The sequence below is a fragment of the Prionailurus bengalensis genome, chromosome D3 (genome assembly GCF_016509475.1).
Source record: "Prionailurus bengalensis isolate Pbe53 chromosome D3, Fcat_Pben_1.1_paternal_pri, whole genome shotgun sequence".
Lineage (NCBI taxonomy): Eukaryota > Metazoa > Chordata > Mammalia > Carnivora > Felidae > Prionailurus > Prionailurus bengalensis.
Genome location: NC_057356.1, coordinates 54,651,549 through 54,675,142, shown reverse-complemented (window position 1 = coordinate 54,675,142; position 23,594 = coordinate 54,651,549). Strand labels below are relative to the sequence as shown.

Below are 23,594 nucleotides of genomic sequence, written 5' to 3'. Positions count from 1 at the left end.
TGCTGACAGTTCAGAGCCTGGAGCCTGCTTCGGATTCTGTGTCTCCCTCTCTCTCTGCCCCTCCCCTGCTCACACTCTGTCTCTCTCCCTAAAAAATAAACATTAAAAAAATTTAATAAAAAATGTTTATTATTGAAATATAGTCATTATACAATATTATATTAGTCAACATACAATATTATGTGCATTATATTATATGCACAACATAGTGATTCAACAGTTCTATACATTATGCAGTGCTGACCACAGGAAGTGTAGTTACCATCTGTCACCATACAACATTATTACAACATGATTAACTGTATTCCCTATGCTGCACTTTTCATCTAAGTGACTTATTTTACAACTGGAAGTTTGTACCTCTTAATCCCTTTCACCTGTTTCTCACATTCCCCTCCCCCCCCCCCCCCCCCGCACCATGCTGGTCCACTTTGGAAGCCATCAATTTGTTCCCTATATTTATGCATCTGTTTCCTTTTGCCTGTTTGCTTGCTTGTTTTAAATTATACATGTAAGTAAAATCATATGGTATTTGTCCTTCTCTGACTTATTTCACTTAGCATAATGTTCTCTAGGTCCATGCATGTTGGTGCAAATGGCAAGATCTCATCATTTTTATGGCTGAGTAATATTCAGTTGTGTATATGTATACCACATCTTTATCCATTTCATCTATTGAAGGACACTGAGGTTGCTTCCATTTATTGTCTATTGTAAATAATGCTTCATAGAACATAGGGGCTTATATATCTCTTTGAATTAGTGTTTTTGTTTTATTTGGCTAGGGTTAGGGTAGAACTAATAAATCATATGATATTTCTATTTTTAATTTATCGAGGAACTTCCATACTGTTTTCCATAGTGGTTGCACCAATTCACATTCAAACTGACAGCATATGAGGTTTCCCTTTTCTCCATATCCTTGCCAACACTTGTTATTTCTTATCTTTTTGATAATAACCATTCTGACTGGTAGGGGGTCTCATCTCGTGGTTTTGACTTGCATTTCACTGATGATTAGTGAGGGTGAGAATCTTGAGGAAACATGTCTATAAAATATGTCGCTAAGGCTGGTGTGCAGAAGATCACTTCCTATGTTTTCTTTTAGAGTTTTATTGTTTTAGGTCTCACATTTAGATCTTTAATCCATTTTGAGTTTATTTTTTGTGTCTGATGTAAGATAGTGGTTCAGGCTCATTCTTTCGCATGTAGTTGTCCAGTTTTTCCCAACAACCGTTTATTGAGGAGACTGACTTTTCCTCATTGTATATTCTTGCCTCCTTTGTCAGGTATTAATTGACCATATAGAAGCATAGGTTTATTTATGCACTGCACTCTGTATTCTGTTCTACGGATCTATGTGTCTGTTTTTGTGTCAGTACCAAACTGTTTTGATTACTGTAGCATTGTGTTGTGTTTTGAAATCTGGGATTATGATACCTCCAGCTTTGTTCTTTGTCAAGATTGCTTTGGCTACTGAGTGCTTTTATGATTCCATACAAATTTAGGATTATTTGTTCTAGTTCTGTGAAAAACAGTGTTGATATTTTGATAAGGATTGTATCGAAACTGTAGATTAGTAACTTTGGGTAGCCTAAATATTTTAACAATATTAATTTTTCTGTGTCATGAGCATGGTATATGATTTCATTTGTTTGTGTTGTTTTCACTTTCTTTCATCAGTGTCATGCAGTTTTCAGGTTATAGATCTTTCACTTCCTTGGTTAAATTTATTCCTAGGTATTTTATTCTTTTTGCTTAATTTTAAATGGGATTATTTTCTTAATTTTTTCTTCTGCTACTTTATTATTAATGTATAAAAATACAACATATCTCTCTATTATTTTGTATCCTGCAACTTTAATGAATTAATTTATTAGTTCTAATAATTTTTTGGTAGAGTATTAGGGTTCTCTCTCTATATTAATATGTCATCTGCAAATAGTGACAGTTTTACTTCTTTAAATTTGAATGCTTTTTATTAGTTTTTCTTGTCTCTTTGCTACAGCTAAGATTTACATTACTATTTTGAATAAAAGTGGTAAGAGTGGACATCCTTGTCTTGTTCCTGATATTAAAGGAAAAGCTTTCATTTGTTCACCATTGAGTAATATGTTAGCTATTGGTTTGTCATGTATGGCGTTTTTATGTTGAGTTATGTTCCTTCTAAACCGACTTTGTTGAGAGTTTTTAATCATGAACTGATTTTGGGTTTTTTCTATTTTTTTTTTTTCTGCATCTGTTGAGGTGATGATATGGTTTTTATCTTTCATTTTGTTAATGTCATGCTTCACATTGATTTGTAGATATTAAACCAATATATGTAAAGACTTTATTTTTATTATTTTTTAATGTTTATTTTTGAGAGGCAGAGACAGAGCATGCATGGAGGAAGGGCAGAGAGAGAGGGAGACACAGAATCTGAAGTAGGCTCCAGGCTCTGAGCTGTCAGCACAGAGCCCGACGTGGGGCTCGAACTAACAATCTGCAAGATTATGATCTGATCCGAGGTCGGAAGTTCAGCCAGCTGAGCCACCCAGGCACCCCATGTAAAGAACTTTAAATACTAAATACATTTGCAGTCTATAGTTAATTATTTCTAAAAATAAGACTTAAAGAAAATCACCAGATAATAAAGACGAACAAAGGCTACAAAGATGGGTGTTAAGGATGTTTATGATTAGTTACATAATACCAGCTAGAAAATATACTCCAGGAGGACAAGAATTGTTTGTTTTGTACAACTGCATCTCAGTGCCTAGACTAGTGCTGAGAACAAAGTAGGTACTCAATACGTGTTTATGGAAAACATAAATACATAGCTAACATATAGTGGGAAAATTTTAAAAACACAAATTTTTCAGTAATAGATTTGTTGTATAATATGAGTACAAGGATAAATTGTAAATTCATTCAGTTCTAAATTTTTAAAAATGGTGCTTTTGCTTTTTTTAGTGGCTGAGAAAGAAAGACTATCTATCTATCTAGGCTGACTCTACCAACGATAACAACTTGAATCCCTGGACCTAAAAAGCAATACACCAAAAAGTCGAAATGCATATCCCTGGGTTTGGAGATTCAGGTTATTTTAATTTTACTTCTGTAATTTAAAAATGTTTCTCCAAAAAAACCCATTTATTTTCATAAAGAAAGAAAGGTAAAAACACAAACACCCTTGTGTTTATTTTTAGAAAGAATCCATTTGGGCTGCTACCTGTACTTTTTGTTAGGTTCCTGGCCACAAAAGAGTGCCCTAAGAATGCAAGTCAGAGCTGCTCTGCCCCACTGATTCAGTACAACTCAGTTATTTGCAGAAATAGTCAATTTTTCGTTATAACTCTTAATTTTTAATTCTTGTTTTCTCTGTTCCTGGTCTAAAATCTTATATAATAATTTGAGTTCTCCAACTTTGGTCTTAACTCCCCTCCATCACTGGAAAGCAAACTGAAAGCAAGCTACTTCCTTGATTCTGAGCTTATATCTATTTATATTTGGTGTTTACTTCTCTTTTCTCTTTGAAAGTGGATTTCCGGACACAGCATTAAGTGTTGCATTGCTCTTCAGTTCTTTGTCCTAGTATAAGTCTCTTCCAGTAGAATAGCTCTTTGCTGCCACCTTCTGGTTTTTGTCTGCTAAAGCCAGGCAACAGGTCAAAGGTGACTGTTTCAATCTGGGCTCTTCTCAGCATCTGAGAATGCTCCGCCTTTTCTTTGACTTATTTGAAGCTCTTCAAAGTGATCTTTTGATATATTTTATTCTCCAAAACCAGAATTGACTTATTTTTATGGAGGCTTTATGTCCCCAAAGCCTATATTTTTTTTACTTTTTTTTTTTTTATTACAGAGAAAGCTTGTTGACCTCTAAAGAATACAAGAATAGCAAATATAGGGAGCATCCACAGCCTTTAGGGATAAATACCCAAAGAGCGTGAAAGAGGCTACCTTCCTCCAAAGTAGAGTAAGGTCTTACTGGAGAGAGCGTGGCTGTGTCTCAGTCGATGACCTTAAGCAGCTATCTGCCAGGTGCCAGAGAATTTGATGAAGGTTAAATGGAGTTTGAATGGAGTTTCTGGGTAGAGAACCTGGAGGGTAAGCACCATTGGTTTTCCACACACCAGCTGGCAGCAATTCTACAGGAAGAAGGAGGAAACCATTGGAAACAGAACAAGGTTGTCAAGGGCCTTGCTGCAGCCTTGTAAGCCCCACCATTGCCCTCTATTGATAAAGCCTCACTTGAAGCCAGCTGGCAGAAGAAAATAGTTTACATATCCAGCCCTAGTATCTCAAATTAGTTAAGAGAGTGGATTTAAAGCTAAAAGGCAATGATTAGATAAATGGCACAAATATACAGTCCACATGTAAACTTCTCTAATTCAGTTGGTTTCTATATGTAACTGAACACCATGTCTTCCATTTATCTCATAAGTCTAGAGTCTCTTTTAATCTTTAGAGTCTCCTACATTAAAAAAAATTGCCTTTTATTGCATTAACATTTGTTGAAGAGTCTAAGCAATTTACTTTCCAGAACATCTCTCACAATGGGTTTATTTTTTTGTTCTCATTGTTAAACTCAGGTTAAACACTTTTGGCAGGACTATTACATAGTTATCATATTGTGTCAATGAAACATCACAAAGCACATGGTGCAAGTTTGTCTCATTATTAGTGACAGTAAGTTTGGTCATTTGGTTAAAGTTATGACTAATAAATTTGTTTATTCTCCTGTTGTAGTATTGACCCAATTGAGTGATATGTTAAGAACATGAAATTATCTTTGTTTCCAAAAAAAATTTTTTATCCAAATTTAGCATCCACTGGTAAGTCTTGGTTGAATCCATTTTTGTCAGAGGTGTGAAATGGTGAATTTTCTGGACTTCCATTCCTTTTACAATCCATTGACAATTAGAAGAACTGAAAAGTTTGGCACAGGCTGGGTTGCAGTCCATCCTCCTGAAAATGGTTTCTTCTTTCAGTTCTTATTCAGGCACTTACCTCTGCATTTCCTACCACTGCCCCTATTTCCTTAAGTCTCAGGGAAACACCTTGTCGGCCTGGTTTCACTCTCCATCCTTCACATGCTATTCATGAGTAAGAATCTGTGTGATTATGATATTTTAATGGATCTGGAGTTTCTCATTATATGAAGAGATTTTTTAAAAACCTATTTTTGAGTTTGAAAGAACCTAAAACTTTGACAGCTTGATTACCCAACCTAGGGACCAAAAGTACTTTGTTATTTGTTAATTCATTTGTTCAATAAGTTATTTAGATGTTTTTACAGCTACTGTAACTCTTTGTCATTCTCCATCCACTCTTCTTAAACATTTTCAATGATAGTTTAATAAGTACTTTACTAAGACCATACTCTATCTCTTGTGTTAAATCTACAGTAATATGGATTCATTTTCCCAATACTGTTCTCAGTAGCTACGTAATCCATACTGCATAATTAAAAGGCAGCATCTCTGGTGTTGTGTGGTAATGTCAATTACAACTATGGAGAGTTTAAATCTATCCAAGTAACAGAAAAAAATTTTTTTTTCTACACATTTTTGGCCTACTAAATTCCAAAGAATGATTTTTTTTTTTTTTTAAGAAAAAAGAAAAAAAAATATTCTGGCCAAATGGAGAATCTGATTACATTTTACAAACTTCAGACTATCAATTTTCAAAATTGAATGTGTTTCTTCTGGAAGATGTTATTAAAAGCAAACTGATAGTTTTTAAAAAGAGGAATTGAAGACTGTTTAGTCTCTCCTTTTTGATTACTTTGATCTTTTAGTTCAGGATTATAAAGTAACTTGAACTGAACTGAAATTCTTTTTCTTGGTCTTGTATCACTTATTTTGTTTCAAATAACATCGGATTTTTTGGTTGTATGTTTGGTTGGTTGGCTGTTGTTTTTTTATAATACTCAATTTTTAATAAATATTTTATTCTTTATTATAATGTAAGTAAAATGTTGCTTGTGTTATAAGTTGTCTTCAATAATATTTTCTGATATTCTATAAATAAAACCTTTTTTAAATTTGATAATATATAGGGTAGAGAAGAATTCTTGAAAAGACTTATTCGAAGTGAAGTGACTAATGGAATGATGATTCAGGTAATCCTAATTCGGTTTCAATATTTTATTCTTCCTTTAATTTGCATTGTACTTAGCATTTTAAATTTGCCTGTAATGAGGCATCTTTTCCCTACTTGGTTTGCAAGCCAGCAGTTTTCTCTCCTTAGCTGATGACAGTTGCCCTCTGTGTACGACTAGCAGAGCCTGATCATGCATAAAGAAACTGACCTCCCATACACATATCTCATTTTGTGGCTTAATGGGAATTTCTGCCAGTCTAGTAAAAGGGCAGTGAGATCTTATTCCTAAGTGTCTCCTTAGTTTGCTTTGTGATGATGTTATGTTTTCTTTACTTTTAGTGTCTTTCAATTGAATTTCTGTATTTAACACTGAAAAAACATATGTTATTTCTATATAAAGATTTTGAAATCAAATTAATATAGCTAGCAAAGTCAATTTAAAATGTCTTTATCTTCGCCTACCACCTGCATATCCTTTGGAACCCAGGTTGTCTGTTTTGATCTTTGACATGTTTCTAGAATGGCTCCCCTTCAGAAATACATGAATACTTGAAGTTCTAAAAATAAAATCAAGAGGCAAAACAGTCCAAAACAGTGTTATTGTATACACTTATTTGAGATTATCTGCACCTCTGGTCTTCTTTGAAATGAACACAAATTTTGTGATTTCTTCTGTTAGGAAATTTGGCATTTTCAAACATGTAAAAGCAGTGTTTCTCCGCTTCTCTATGCTGAAAATGCCAAATTTCCTGATTTATTTTTCTTTCTATGTATATGTATGTTCAATAATTCCATAATTTTCTAGCCCTTTTAGCTTAGTATTTTGTCATTAACTTCTTGTCCATTGGTTTTACTGGGTTTTAGTTTGCCAGAATTACATATATTTCAATATTTGTTGTTAGTGTGCTTTTTAACCTTATTATCTTCCAATACTTACATAAGAATGTTTGATTTTTATTATCTATATTAATTGTCTCTCATTTTTGAATAATAACTACATTGTTTAAATATGGTATATTCATACCTATTTTTTGTGGTGGCATAATTTTTTTTTAATTTTCAAATAACAACAAATATTATTGCCTGACACAAGACTGAGACTCAATAAATGTTTACTTTTTTTAAGTTTTTAATTCCAGTTAGCAGGCAGTGTTATATTAGTTTCAGGTGTGCAATATAGTGACTCAACAATTCCATACATCACCTGGTGCTCATCACAAGTGCACTCCTTATCTCATGTTTAGGTGATTGATAACTTAATGAATTCTTTAAAATTTTTGCTGGCAGAAAAAATTGTATTCCATTCAAGAAGAACAGATCCTTGAGAGACAGGATCTTATGGAAAAGAAAGCAATGTACACCCTAGCACTGGCGGAACTAGAGACACCGCTGCTTGAACTAGAAGAAGATGCCGCAAAAATCAGAACTGCCCACAAAGAGCATGCTGACGTAAGCATTTACAATTAATCCAGAAGCTAATTTCCAGGAGTGTTGAGGTCGATAAATCGTATATGTGATCTTACATTATTATTTGGAATATTATGATTTCACATAGGAAGACATAAAAGCATGAACAAAATGAGTATTTTATGACCACACAGCTGATCTATGGTGGAACCAAATGGCAAGACTATTGATGCTATTACCTGGGCCCCCATACTCTATCTTAAAGTGTACCTAGGAAAAGCAGTTTTCAAACAGATGAGTAGTGATTTTTCTTTTGTGATTGCCCACTATGTTAAATTTAATTCAGAGTCTTCACTGCCTGTTAATAAAATGCTGAAGCTATGTTTACTCAAATATAAAATCTAATGCATCTTGACATTTTTATGGTAAATTTTTGATGTATGTGGAAGAAGTTGAGACACATAGGATGAAAAATAAAGCAAATGTCGATAAAATATTTTCAAAACAACAAGTTTATGGCAGTTACTGATACTACTAGCCCTTCCCAAAGAAAAAATTTAGTAGAAAAATATGTATGCATCCTGTCATTAGTCTTTTGGAGAAGTAGAGGGTGTGGTGAGAGTTATATATTCTTGTCCTTAGGTGCAGAGAGGACATACATACATTCGTTTGGGCCATTTTAGCAACAGAATTTTTTTCTTTGCAAATGATGATGTAATTTAATAATTTATTAAAATGGCCTTTAATAATTTTCAATTTTTTAATTAAAAAAACTTTATGATTTATAAAATGTTCCCATTTTGAAAGTTTATTTCGATCTTCAAAGCCTCCCTGTGAAATAGCCAAGACAGAGCTTACCTGTGTTGTGGACTTGAGAAAACTAGGGCCTAAATGCACGAAGCAGCTTGTACAAGGCCATAAAACATGGCAACAACAAATTCTGAGTATACTACTATATTCAGGGCTCTTAATTGCTTATCCTAGAGCTCATGTAATGAATATATAACCAGTACTAACACCTAGTGAGATAAATGATTTTAATAATGGCTCCTCCTTACATTAGTGATGGAAATTTATTAATTGCTTCAAAAGCCTCAGTATAATCATCTGAGCATAATGAATTCCTAAAAAGATTAATGACTTTTATTCCCCCTTATTTTATAATAGCCATTGTTTTTTTTCCTCATCTTATAGTTCAGTAATCATTTTTGTTTTTATTATATTTTAATAGTTTATAAACTATAAGAACTATGAATTTAACACAGACTCTTGGAAATAGCAAGTTTTTATGCACTTTTGGTAATGATCGCTGATAATTGGTATTTGGAGTTTTAATTTTGGTTAAAATTTTCAAATATGGTGAAAACTTATAATTTCTATGTGAGTTTATTAGTTTTTGTTATTTAGCCAAAATTTGTTAGATTTTGGTTTTATCTGCTAATTCAAGTGGAATATTGGGATGTGGATATCATAGTATATTTTTGTTATTCGTGTGTGGTGGTCCTTTCCCTTTCTACCAAAATACATATTGTTACTATTAAAATGGTCATTTGGGAACTACTTGGTCTAAACCAGGGTAGTTGGATTGTAACTGCTGCATATCTTAATTTCTGAATGTCTTCTAGACATTAAATGATATAATTGAGAAAAGAGAAAATGTTAAAAGAAATGTGGAAAGAACAAAGAAAAATTTGAGAAAAAAAGGGAAGAAAACTCGTGATGCAATAATAGAAACTGAGGTAAGAAATTTAATACCAAAAAAATTTATGAATTTCCAACCTCTTTATGTCAATGAAAACTATTCAAGCAATTTATTTTAGGTGGATACCTCTCATTTCTAATTGGTTGCACTAAGTTTCTATACGCATACACACACACTCACACATACACACACAGAGTGTATCTTCATTTTTTCTCTTTTATAGTGTTTTTCCCACTGTACTAGTGCACCCTCCTGTTAACCTTTCCTACAAAGTAGAGGTAGGGATTTCTGTATTGTACCAGATAGTACCATGTTTCTAGAGATGAGACCAATCTACAGACTGAACCATTTGTTAATATCCGGCAACTTAATTTTACCCTCACACCATTGTAAAGGCAGCATGGTCATATACCAAAAGGCTTCAGGGCTTTTTCCAAATCAGAAATATTTGCTCCCTGGGCACCTGGGTGGTTCAGTTGGTTATGCATCTGATTTCGGCTCAGGTCTTGATCTCGCAGTTTGTGAGTTCGAGCCCCGCATCAGGCTCTGTGCTGACAGCTTGCTCAGAGCCTGAAGTCTGCTCTGGATTCTGTTTCCCTCTTGCTCTGCCCCTATCCCGCTCACACTCTCTCTGTCTCTCTCAAAGGTAAATAAGCATTAAAAAAAAATTAAAGAAATATTTGCTCCCTGAAAATCCTTATCTCCAGTATTCTGTCTTTATAAAATCACTGGATATGGGGAAGTGGAGATAGTCCACTGTCTTCAACTTGCTATCCTCTGAATATATTTTTAAGGTAGCACCAATTGGATTTGTTGGTGGACAGCATGTTGGCTATTAGATAGAGGTGTAATCATATCTTTTTAAAAATTTTTTTTAACATTTATTCATTTTTGAGAGAGACAGAACAAGAGCAGGGAGGGACAGAGAGAGAAGGAGACACAGAATCTGAAGCAGGCTCAGGCTCTGAGCTGTCAGCATGGAGCCCGACGCGGGGCTCGAACCCACAAACCAAACCATGAGATCATGGCCTGAGCTGAAGTTGGACACATAACCGACTGGGCCACACGGGCACCCCTTTGTAATCATAATATTTTTAAAATGTTTGTACTAGGCCACAAAATAAATATTAAAAATTTACCAAGGAATATAATAATACTAGCAACAATAACTCCAACAACAGATACTGGTATTTTTCAGTTCTCTATATCCAGACATTATTTAAAATGCTCAGATATATTAACTCATTTCAACTTCATAATAACTCTACAAAGATTATGCTATTATTATCTCCATTCTACAGTTGAAGAATCTAATGCCTTGTTTTTTAATGAACTTGTTCAGTTTCACATAGCTTGTTAATGGTGCAGTCGAGATTCACTAAATCTGGCATTGGCACCAGAATCTATGCTCTTAACCATTACATTATTCTGATATGCTCATACAGGTTACTTTTGTTGAATATAGTGAAGTAAAGTTAGAACTCTAACAAAAAAAAATTACGGCAAAAAGAAAACATTTGTATAGATCACTGGAAATATGTTTTTAGAAAATTTTTTAAGTTTATTTTTAGAGAGAGAGAGAAAACAAGTGGGGGAGGAGCAGAGAGAAGAGAGAGGGAGAGAGAATCCCAAGCAGGCTCCACCCTGTCAGCTCAGAACCCCATGCAGGACTCAAGTTCACAAACCGTGAGATCATGACCTGAGCTGAAATCAAGAGTCATACACTTAACTGACTGAGTCACCCAGGTACCCCTCTGGGCATATTTTTTAAATTACATTTTTTTTTCCATTATTTGCTTCTGTGTTAAGGAATATTCAGAAATATAACTTACCATTTATTTATAAATGACTGATGATAAACCATAGAGCAAAATTTATGGAGCAGGTCAGGGTAATACTTTAGTATTACCAATAAATTATTTTGGTAAGAAAAACTTAAAGTGCTTAGCATATCTATGTGAACAAAAAGAGGATAAAAACAGCCATGGGAAAAACTAACAGAGAAATAATTATATATAGTAATGAAAGAAAGAATGCTGCTTTGCATAGCAGTTTGTTTTAAAATTTGGATGAAGTATATAATTTATTTATAAAATGCAAATAATGAAAACTGAGTCAAGAGGAAGAATCACAACAAGAGTAGAATGATAATTATAGAGTAAATGTCATTTGTCTAGACCACTAGTGGCAAGAACAAGCCCAGGTACTTTACAGGTATCCCTACAAAGACCAGATACAGACCATAACAAAGTATGGAGAGCTTCTGAATTCATTCGGTAATAATGTAATTCTGAAACTGTAACTGAAAAAGATTAGCATGAAAAAGAATTCTATAGGTGATCTCATTTATGAACACAGATGACAAAACCTTAAATATATCAGTGCGTTGAGGTTTTACAGTGTGATTTAAAAGCATGTATTATGCAAGTTAAAATTCTTTTGAAGAATGTGAAGATGAGTCAGCATGAAGAAATGTACGGCTGATACTTGAACAGTGCAGGATTTAGCGGTGCCGGCCCCCACATAGTTGAAAACCCACATGTAACTTTTGACTCCCCCAGAACTTAACTACTAATAGCCTACTATTGACTGGAAGCTTTAAATATAACAAACAGTTGATTAACATATATTTTTGTATGCTACAGATATTATATTCTATATTATTATATTAAAGTAGAATAGACTAAAGAAAATCATAAGGAAGAAAAAATATATTTACAATAGTGTGCTGTTAAAACTCTGCATGTAAGTGGGTCTGCAGAGTTCAAACCTGTGCTGTTCAAGGATCAGCTGTACTAATATAATTCAGTACATTTACAGAAATGAAAGACAACCCAAAATATTTGATAAAACACCATAGCCACCAATGATTTTCAAAAAGACCTTCAACTACCTAGAAACAGAATGAAAACATTCTGACCTTGATTGTGTGTTATAGTGTGTCTACCAGTATTTTTTAGAAAATGTTATACTCAATGATGGAACATTAAAAGTATTTCCTTTAAACTCAGGATCAAAAACATTCCAATAAGCTCCTACTACTCAGCACACTTCTGTTACTGATCACAAGTTACTTGTAACACATCACAAAACCTAAAACCTATGTGTTGAGCAGTACAGTTGAAAGCCAGCACAGTTCTCATGTCCACATCTGAATACTAGTTTCAAAAATATTAACTAAAAATTGCCAAAAGTGGTATGTCTTACAAATAACAGATTTCAATGAAGAATATGGCTGAACACTTTCTTTGTGCTCAGTATTATCCAAGGTACTAGGAGTTCAAGTGCTAGAGAAGAAGGGTTAATTTTCTTTTATTTGTCCTTCAGCTTAGTTTGCCTTTCCAGTTATTATTGAACACTTGAGATATATTAAACATTGTTGGAATTTGCTGGAGTTTAGGAGGTAAAAGGAGAACTTTGTTCACTCAAGAAGCACATCATCTTTTTGGGGAGTAGACAAGGACGCAGAGAGCATTAATACTCTGCGAGCAAAGCTATGACAGCAGTATAATGAGGTGGGAGAGTGTCATGGAGGAGGAAACTGAGCTGTGAACTGAGGGATCTGGGGAAAGTTTTTCAGGGGAGGTTATTACTCACAGAGCAAATGGAGGTTAAGTACTTGCATTGCCATATGTTGTAGAGAACAGAGATGATATACACACAAAGCCTAAAAGAATGAAAAACGATTGGCAGTGGAGGTATTCAACAAATGGTTTCTATTATTATTATTATATAATTTTTAAATGGATGAAGAAATGAGGTAAGGCATTTTAGAAACAGATGCTATGTTTGCAAAGCAAAGATATCATGGAATAGTGCTGTGTGTTTGTGGAATTGTAGGTAGTTTGGTATGACCAGAAAGTAGGGTACCTATTATAAGAATGAAAAGAGATGAAGCCAGTGAGATGGGCGATCCCTGGATGAAGAAACACCTTCTGTACCATGCTGCTGTGGAACCCAGACTGCTGTAATTCAAATATTTAATAGCATTTATTAAGTACTCTTATGCTGATAGGTATACAAAATATACTGTAGACCCTATTTTTATCTTCTAAGAACTTAAATTCTAAGATAGATAATTTTTAAGACAAATAATCTTATCTTTTATTGTGGATAAGCATTTCAATCATGGCCAAGCTAAACGTGGGCCATTACTGAATTTTTACTATTTTCACCCCCATTTAAATCATAGACATAGAATATACACTTATTACATTTAGATAATTTAAAAATACATTTATTAAATCTTACTTAAAATATAATCTGAAATTAATAATTTAGAATATGAATATAATCTTTATTTAATTTTTAAGTTTATGTATTTTGAGAGAGAGAGAGAGAGAGGAAGTGCGTGTGGGGGAAGGGCAGAGAGAGAATCCCAAACAGGCTCTCTGCACTCAGCACAGACCCCAGTGTGAGGCTTGAACTCATAAACTGTGAGATCATGACCTGAGCCAAAGTTGGACTCTCAAGTGTCTGAGCCACCAGGCGCCTCTATAATATTTATTACCTGATATTTTTTAAATATGTGGCTGGAAATGACAGTGTTTGAGAAAAATAAGCCAAAGGATGGTCAGATTCTAAATGTACTTTTTTTATGCCTCTATTCCCATTTACTCTGGTGGCACTTCAGCATTTATCAATAGACTTACAAATGGCTCTTGGGGTCCCCAACCTTTTTTGAACTGGAGATGCTCAAATTTGTACCCCTGATTGACAGAGAGCATCTAAAAGCTTCCTTCTACTCAGCTCATTATAGTGCCGTTTCTGCTCTTTTTTGATGCCGTGGAGGGGGATATGCTGTTCACATGTACCAAAGCCTCACTGATGGTACCTAGTAAAGTGCCAAAATACTGTTTTTGCTTTTCACTGCTGTCTGCAGGAAGCACACTCTTGCTTTCCTTTGGTATAGAATCCTCTGACACCGCCTTCAGCATTGCTGATTTGGCTGGTTTGGTCTCAGTTGTAGATACCATTGCTTCTGAGGTTGTCTTAGTTTCCTACAAGAATCCTCATTCAAGATTAAGGCATGAATTATGGAATCTGACTTAAAAGTCAAGTTTAGTGATAGCATGCTGTACTCACAGTTGCCCATCCTCTTCAGCTTCTGAATACTTAATTTACTCCATACTTATGTATCTCTTCACACTTTTTTGAGGTGTTGACTTTTCTCCTAGTAATAATATAATATCCTGTTGGGTCTCATTGAAGAATCCTAGTCATTCATCTTTCAACCATATTCAGGTATTGAAAATAAACCAAAAACAAACCAACCAACAAACAAACACCCTCATTCCAGAACTTCCAGAAAAAGAAAAAAAAGGGGAGGATATAGAAATTCAAACACAGTACCCAGTGTTGAAAGTCGTGGACAAATAGTGGGTAGGAAAATAAATATAAAAGATTAGGCTTTCTTCTTGAAATCTGTAAGAGCAGAGAAAGAATCAGGGAGCATATGGGGGGAAATGGAGGAAAATAGGAGCAAAGGGAGCAGTTGAAATCTGTGAAATCAGTTGGGGGAGAGTAGCACTAATTAGAAGCAATGCCAGATGTAGGAAACAACATTCTGTAAGTCAGTCATCCAGTCAGTAAATCATTAAGTCAATATAAACATCAACAGTCATAAAGGGATCATGCAAAAAAATAGATGGAAAATAAAATCTTCAGTCTGGAATTGTACAGGCCAGCCTTGGGGAAATGTATTAAATACCAACTTCTTGTGTTTGAATGATCAGGACAATGTATATTCTTGCCTACCTTCAGTGTACACGTTTGAAAAACAGTAACCACATGTTTGCATTTTGAAAGGATGTGCCTTTAAGGTGTGCATGTATGTGGGCGTGTAGAGGGACAGACAAGTTAGTGCAAGGGAGAGAGGGGAAAATGGAGAGAGAGGAAAAGAGATGGGGGGAGAGAGACTGTATACTTCTAACCCATCTTTTAGAAAATCACATCAGGTGTTAACTATGAAGAAGGGAAGGTAAATCTAAGTTGTTGATTATGTTGATAAGAAGTTACTGTTTGCTTTTGATTGTTCACATGGCCAAATGTAATTGTATCCTTAAGTTGCCAGGATATGAAAATTCTAGTGTTTAAAATAAAACTTTTTGGGGTGCCTGGGTGGCTCAGTCAGTTAAGCCTCTGACTTCGGCTCAGGTCATGATCTCATGGTTTATGGATTCGAGCCCCTCATGAGGCTCTGTACTGACAGGTTGGAGCCTGGAGCCTGTTTCAGATTGTGTGTGTGTGTGTGTGTGTGTGTGTGTGTGTGTGTGTGTGTGTGTCTCTATCTCTCTCTCTCTGGCCCTTGCTCGCTAACACTCTGTCTCTCTCTCTCTCTCTCAAAGATCAATAAACATTAAAAAAATAATAATAATAAAATAAAATAAAACATTCTTGAATTTGTTTTTCAGGAAAAACGCTCAATGATTTTTAAAGAAATAAAGACCACTAAAAGTAAAACAGTTATTTATCATGCAAAAATAGATCAATTGAATAAGGACTTAAAAGAAAAAGAGAAGGAAAAGAATATTTTGGCTCAGACACTTGAGCAATTAAAGTAAGTATTTAAGTGTTATAAAATATTAAATGTTCAGTATATTGTTTATAAAAGAGATATGATCAGATTTCCATATTTAAGATTTGTTCTTAAAATGATCCATAATTTGCCATCATTATTTGATGTGGAATAAACATGTAATATTTGCTAATTTTGGCTTAAGAACATAAATTGCTTTCATTTTTTATTACTCGGATGGGTTTATTCTTAGTAACTGCAAATATTTATTCTTTCCAAGTAGAAGAACTTTTCTTAATTATGAAATTAATCTTTCCCACTAATTTCAATATTTCTCACTCACATGACATGGTTAATAATATATGGTTTTTCACCCAACTCTTTTGGTAAGTTTTAAGGTAAGCCTTTAGAAATAGATATTCTATAAAACCTCATGTAATTTTTTTCATATTTATTATAAAAACCTCTTATGCAGTCCCTTCATTAGTCAGGGGCATACGTGACAAGGGTTAGTAAGGTCTTTCACTTAGAGAATGACCATAGTCTAAGATCCTTCAGTGTTTCCATAGACCCTTACTTAGAACTTGCATACTCTTCCTTTATTCCTTTTTGTTCTTATTTTCTATTTTATAATACATTGAGAACAGAGCTTGCAGGACTACTGGAAGAATATACATTAGTCACGTTTAGGAATTATAGTTTGATTTAAGTATAATAAGGCTAACATAGCATTAGCAAAATTACAGCCCTTGAGGGATAAAATGTCATGAAAACAGTTGCGCACAGCTTGATTATCATACACTCTAATAGAATCAGGGCATGCTCTCAACAAGGATTTATTTAGCTATTACTATAGGGTAAAAACATATTCAAAATGATCATACAGATTTATCTGAAAAACATTAAATCATATTCAGTATATCATGTAAGAAGGCAAAGAAATATGCTGTTTATTTTGAAAGATATTTATCCACATCATTTAACATCTGTACAAATATGCTGAGGTTCAATGGTGTAAGCTTAAATTTTTTAAATTCTCATTAAACTTGTAAAGATTTAGTTTAGGAGCTGGTGAATTTCCTTTCTTCAGAATTCTTACCATTTCAGTCCTAACATTTTCCTCTGTTCTGTGGCTAGATTATATTGCCCTTGGGACAAGATTGGTCACCATGTCCCAGTGAATCAGTTCCCTCTCTAAACTTGACAAAAGTCTGCCTTCTCACAGAAAAAGAATAGCCGAAGCTGTGACATTATTGACAGATCTATTAATTAACAATAATGATGGATAATGTCAAGTAATATTTAAAGTTACCATTAATTGACCTCTCAATGTACCAGATACTCTGTGGGCAGTCTGTGTTCTTTATCTGATCCAGTTCTCACAACAAATCTTTAAATTATATAATAACATTCTTAAAAGAATACTGAGGAAACAAGCTGAGGGAAATTAGTTGACTGCCGTAACATTGTACAGCTAATTAGTGGTAGAACCAGCTCTGGTTTAGGTCCATCTTATTCCAAAGTGGTGCTCTTACGGCTATGCACGTTGACTCCCTAAACTAGGATTGGAAAGGAAGATTATTGCAGATAAACTGTATTAGCAATAGTCTACTGGTACTTTCAGTAGGTGACTGTATCAAGCTAATCATTCTTTATTGAGAACTTACAGTGTGCCTAGTGCCAGACACCGAGAAGGACAAAGAAATGACAAATGAGAAAGAGAACCTTCAAGTATCTAAAGATAATTTAGCAACACAAGCTTGCATGTGCAAAACTACTAAAATATGGTGATAAGAAAATAACAAAGCTATCCTTGGCTCTAATTTTTACACCTGTTTCTTAATTAGGATGTGAAAGGATTTAACCAGACCCATAGGACCTCAGAGTTTATTCTTTTTATCACTGGGAGAAAGGAAACACTATTTTCATGCATAGATATACATATAATCATATAGCCTATGTAATGTATGCATTTGTGTATGTGCCTATATGTGTATGTGTGTGTATATATATGTATATATACATATATGTATGTATACACGTATACATATCTATACACACATGTATATATACATACATATATGTATATATACGCGTACATGTATATATGTATGTATTTACACATGTATGCACACATATACACATATGTATATATACACATATACATATTTATATATGTATACATATATATGTGTATATGTATACATATGTGTATACACATGTATATATACATGTACATGTACATACATATATGTATATATGTATACACATGCATGTATATGTGTATGTATACATGCATATGTATGTATGTATATATGTGTGTATATACATGTATGTGTACATGTATATGTGTATATATGTATATATACACATATATATACATATATATGTATATGTATATTTATAATTAACTAAATGCTCTGTTGAATATAATCCAGTCTCAAAATACTTAGTGTAGGGAACAAAGTATATGTGGTCAATATATAATGATATTTGCTGGGAGCAACTGTGGGAGTATTTTGGTTCTGGTCATACTAGCTCTTTCCTGTGTGAATTTCCCCAGTGGTCTATGTTCCATAATGTCAAGGGTTGTTGTTGTATTAAATGAGGTATTATATTCAAAGCACTTTAACATTTCAGTCCCTCAAAAACTTTAGTCCTGCTGCTATTTTAGCTAACTGTGCGAAGGATTCAGTTTTCTATACCAGCAGAGATAAAAACAACTGTGGGTAACGTAAGACTGTGTGGAGCTTTTGCAGCTGCTTATTCTGTATTCTGCGTTACTGATCAACTCTGGCAATTATTTCTAAAGCATATTTGTTTTGTAGTATTGTATTAACCACTTTTTGATGCTTTTTCTACTTATATTGTTCCTTATTTAAAGAAAAATCACTTAATCTCTGTGTCAGTATATACTTAGTTGCAAAGGACAAAATGCACACACACACACACACACACACACACACAGAACACATTCTCACAACAGCTTAAACTAAACAATAGGGAAATGTGTCATATTATAGAACAGGGGCTCTTAGGCAGGGTCAGCTGCAGGGTTGGTGATCCAGGAGATCAACACTAGGTACTCAGTTTTTTCTCTCTCCTCTATGCCCATTGTCTTCAGGTTTGAAAACATGACTCACTCACATTTAGTGGATGGGAGCCTTTTGTACATGGAATTAGGTCCTTGCCTTTCGTCTTATTAGGCTATATTAATACATATCTTCATTCCTGAATAATCAGCCACATGCTAGTCTAATCTAATTATACTTAATCTAATTAGAATGTATTTTTGGGGTTATGTGCTGCATGGAGGAGGGGTTCTTTTGGAGAGGCATGCTGGGTAGGCAACCAAGAAAATCCACTAAATTTCTCTAGAGATTTTCTCTAGAGATTTTCTCCCAACTGGATCGTTTAGAAGTAGCTCTATGGAGATAGGCCTATGGAAAAGATTAGGGATCTTTCCAAAGCCCTTCAGTTCTAAGACTTTTAAATACTGGCTCTTTAAAACTGTATCACAAATGTATTTCAGAAAATAAAATATGAATTGGTCAGTGGCAAATACAATTCTTTCTTCATAGGAACCACTATATAACTACAAAATATAAAAAGGAATATGCACAAGCTGTGTTTGATCAGCTCGTAAGTGAGAAAAAAACCTGTGAAGAGAGACTCTATGAAGAAGAACAGAGATACAGAACACTCATTACCATGAGGCAAAAAACTCTGGCAGATATTAAAGTGAGTATTATTTTTGGACTGTCTTAAAATGAAGGAAATGTAGTGATAGTTAAACTAGCAGCTAGTTTGAGGCACTCGTTTTTCATATTGAAGTGGTAATGATGTTCAAATTTTAAAAATGAATCCGTTAGTGCAATCAATGTAATTTCTTATTTTTTCTTCTAAGTAATTATAATATATTCATATACCATATTGTGCTTTTTAATGCATTTTATGTGCACTCTCATTGTGTCATTGTACAAATCTTCCTTGACTTGCGAGTAGGTTATATTCTGATAAACTCATCGTGAGTTGAAAATATTGTTGTCAAAAATGCATTTAATATACCTAACTTCCCAGCATCATAACTTAGCCTAGCCTACCTGAAATGTGCTCAGAACCCTTACATTAGCCTACAGTTGGGCAGAATCATCTAACACAAAGCCTATTTTATAGTAAAGTGTTGGATATCTCATGTAATTTATTGAATACGGTACTGACAGTGAAAAACAGGATGGTTGTGTGGGGAAGGACTGACTGTTAAGTGTATCAGTTGTTTACTCTCAGGATCACATGGCTGACTGGGAGCTGGGGTTTGCTGTCCCTGCCCAATATCACAAGACAGTATCCTACCCCAAATCACTAGCCTGGGAAACAATCAAAATTCAAAATTCTCAGTATGGTTTGTACTGAATGCATATTGCTTTTGCACCAATGTAAAATAAAAAAATATATATAAGTGGAACCATTGTAAGTCAGGGACCTTCTGTACTTCACTTTATTTTGAAGTCTACTGGTATAAAAGTACAATTTATATTTATTCTAGAGCCATTATTACACCTTTAATGGGAGATGTGGGGATAGTTACATTTTATTTCTGAATGAACACACTTTGATTGTTTACCAACCACTTTTTTGAAAAAGGAGAATATTTCATGCTCTTTTCCTTTAGAAAAGTTTTCCATAGATTTTAATTGCCCTGTAAACTTGGAAACAGAAATCATATGATACATATTTTTGGATCTGAAGTTTAAGTTTTCTAAAGCTATTCATACTAAATTTTTTATATAGAATATGAGTAAATGGTACACATTTAATTAAGGGATTCCTCTCCTATTTTATATTTTGGATTAGTTTCTGATACATTTAATTATAATAATGAATGCCATGACTTTTTCAATATATTTATAAACATGGCTTATTTTTAAGAGGCCAAATGGTAAATTACTTCTGAAAAATCATTCTACTGCATCTTATTACAACTATTTCTGCAAAACTTTTAAAGATATATTTAATATCACAATATACTTTTTAAAGCTATTTTTGGTCCTGATATTAATATATCAAATTATTATATATATCCATATACTCAATTACTTTTTACATTTCAAAGAAATTATCTAAACCATTTTTAAAAATTAGAGCAAATATACATTAAGCAAGTATGTCAGTGAATGCACATACCATCTTTCATGTTATTTCTGTGATCCTCCCTGTAGAAAAGTATTAATAAAAGAACAATACAGGGCACCTGAGTGGCTCAGTCAGTTGAGCATCCGACTTCAGCTCAGGTCATGATCTCGCGGTTTGTGGGTTCAAGCCCAGCATCAAGCTCTGTGCTGACAGCGTGGAGCCTGCTTGGGATTCTGGGTTTCCCTTTCTCTCTGCCCCTCCCCTGCTTGTACTCTGTCTCTCTCTTTTAAAAATAAAAACATTTTAAAAACAAATAAAAAATAAAAGGACAATAGAGGTGCCTGGGTGGCTCAGTCGGTTGAGTGACCAACTCTTGTTTGCGGCTCAGGTCAGGATCTCACTGTTCGTGGGATTGAGCCCCATGTCAGGCTCTGTGCTGGCAGCACGGAGCCTGCTTGGGATACTTTCTCTCTCTGCCCCTCCCTCTCCCCCCACTTACTCTTTCTCTCTCTGAAAATAAATAAGTAAGCTTAAAAAAAGAATAATAGTTTTATTAACAATAGTGTTAAGTAATATTCTTCCATTTTAAATAATGACCTTTACATAGAAAAAGGGTATTTTAGGGGGAGGGGGGCCTAACAATATGAAAATAATTGGTGCCATCTAGTGGCAATAAATGATGCCTTCTTTTGGAGAAGTTCCTGAAACATTGATGGCTAAATCTCAAGATTTGTGATGTATGAATGGACTGAGGAGGCTTAGATGTAAATGCACCCCTCAGAAAGAGAAGGCTTAAGTTATTTACTGATTTAAGCATCATTCTCCACCTCATATTTTATCACAGCAGTAGAATTAGCTGTTTGAATTCAACCACATTTTCCAATCGTCCTAGTGCTGAGAACACAGTGGGATCTCAATAATCATTTATTGACTGGCATTTCAGCACTTTAATGGAACAATAATAATTAGTGAAATGGCAAAATATGGTCAGCAGGAGAGAGACAAAGAAAAAATCCTGTATAACTAGCCTCTCAGAAATTGAGATTTGTATTTTTTTTCATCCAAAATCTTGTCTCTGCCTTCGCATTCCGAAATGCACCTACCTTCACCCACTTGTCACATCACCTGGCGTTGTGTTTTGTTCTTAGCACCAATCTTTCTCTGACCTTGTTTTGTTCATTCATTTTTGTTTGTTTGTTGTCTGCCTGCATCTTGCAATACTAATGTATTGTCAGTGAGATTTTCTGCCACATTCTTCTCTGTATCCTATAAGCTCAGAATTATGCCTGGCACAAGGGAGGCACTCAATGAATACTCATTGAATGACTGAATGAATAAATGGATGAACATATGCTTTTTTGGTAATTTTGCTGTCCACATGCATGATAATGCCTGAAAGCAGGAGCATTTCAGGGACATTTTCCATACTGCGCCAGCCTGATACTTTAGTTGAATACTCATGCTGCATGCAAGAGCTGATTTCTCCCTTTCTTTCTCTTTCTCATTCTCTCTTTTTCTCCTTGATAATTCATGAGACATTTGCCATCTAGTCTTTCCTTGTAGGTGAAATGGTTAAATTCTCTATTGCTTTCTAGCAATTAAGGATTCTGATAAATATCTGAATAATACTTCTTAAATAATCTTAAATTTATATGAAATTGCCTCTTATCAGCTCTCAGATAGTTCTTTGTTATGCATTTGCCATATGTGATCAGAAGCATAGAGTTTAAACATGCCTAGTTTAGAAATTGATATATCTTACATTAGTGACACTATGATTCTGATCAGTTATTGGCATTAAATAGTGGAAAGAATGTGATTCTTCACAGAAAACTATTCTCATCCCTATTTAGAAATTGGATGAAGTAAAAATTTGTAAACATGTATGTAATATGAAGCATTCCTAAAAGAAACAAGTTTTATTAGGCATGATTATAAATACGGTATTACTAATCTGGGGTGTCCCCTCTGGGCAAAAGAATTGATCACAATTATGGATCATCTGAAGAAATCATTTAATAAAAGCATATAAAATCCACCGTAGAATTAACTGGGGATGTAAGAAAACATGCCATAGAATTAGAATTACAAACAGACAATAAAATGGTTTAAGAAAAAAATTATATACAAACTTCAGATAGAATACAATGTGGTTCTGGAGTTAAATTCAACCTTTTTTGGTTTATATAGTTCCATATCAGATATAGTTAAATGAAAGATATTTCAATGTTAAATGGAGTTTTAACTGCCTATAGTTTGCAAATACAATTAAGATGAAAATGTCACTATATCATACCCATCAAAGTACTATAGCTCTCGCTACTGATCTTCCTTTTTGTTACTAGAGAGATCCAAACAAAACTGGAGTTTCAGGTTATTTTAATCTTTAATTTTAATTTTAATCTATTATTAGCCGTCCTCAGAAGTCCCACTGCTTTTCTATGTCAGTGCCTTTCTCTAGTGATTTTTCTATAATCTTGCTCTCCTTTCTATAATTTAGGGTATGATATGAGAAGGGTATAATGGTCTATATTGGATCATTGGCAGAGAGACCAGTTTCCAAATTGAATTCTATAAGACACAATCCCCTAATACTTTGTAGAGTTTATCAGTTTTTATTTCGCCTCATATTTTTTACTCTCAGGAAATATTTACAGCAGTCCCATATTTGGCTATTAAATCACTTCTTGACCCTTTCATGTGGAAAATTCTTAGCTTCATACAGAGGCAGTGATTCATTGCCTCATTA

The 23,594-nt window shown here is 34.1% G+C and overlaps 1 protein-coding gene across 3 annotated transcripts in view; it reads left to right on the top strand.

The window, feature by feature from the left end:
* Nucleotides 1-23,594, top strand: part of CCDC178 (coiled-coil domain containing 178) — a 406,037-nt gene that overhangs the window by 137,257 nt on the left and 245,186 nt on the right. For all 3 annotated transcript variants that reach the window (XM_043558557.1, XM_043558558.1, XM_043558559.1), the window contains 5 exons: nucleotides 6,043-6,105; nucleotides 7,374-7,535; nucleotides 9,119-9,232; nucleotides 15,609-15,754; nucleotides 19,294-19,453. In XM_043558557.1, the coding sequence (XP_043414492.1) occupies nucleotides 6,043-6,105; nucleotides 7,374-7,535; nucleotides 9,119-9,232; nucleotides 15,609-15,754; nucleotides 19,294-19,453 (645 nt within the window). The remainder of the gene's footprint in view (nucleotides 1-6,042; nucleotides 6,106-7,373; nucleotides 7,536-9,118; nucleotides 9,233-15,608; nucleotides 15,755-19,293; nucleotides 19,454-23,594) is intronic.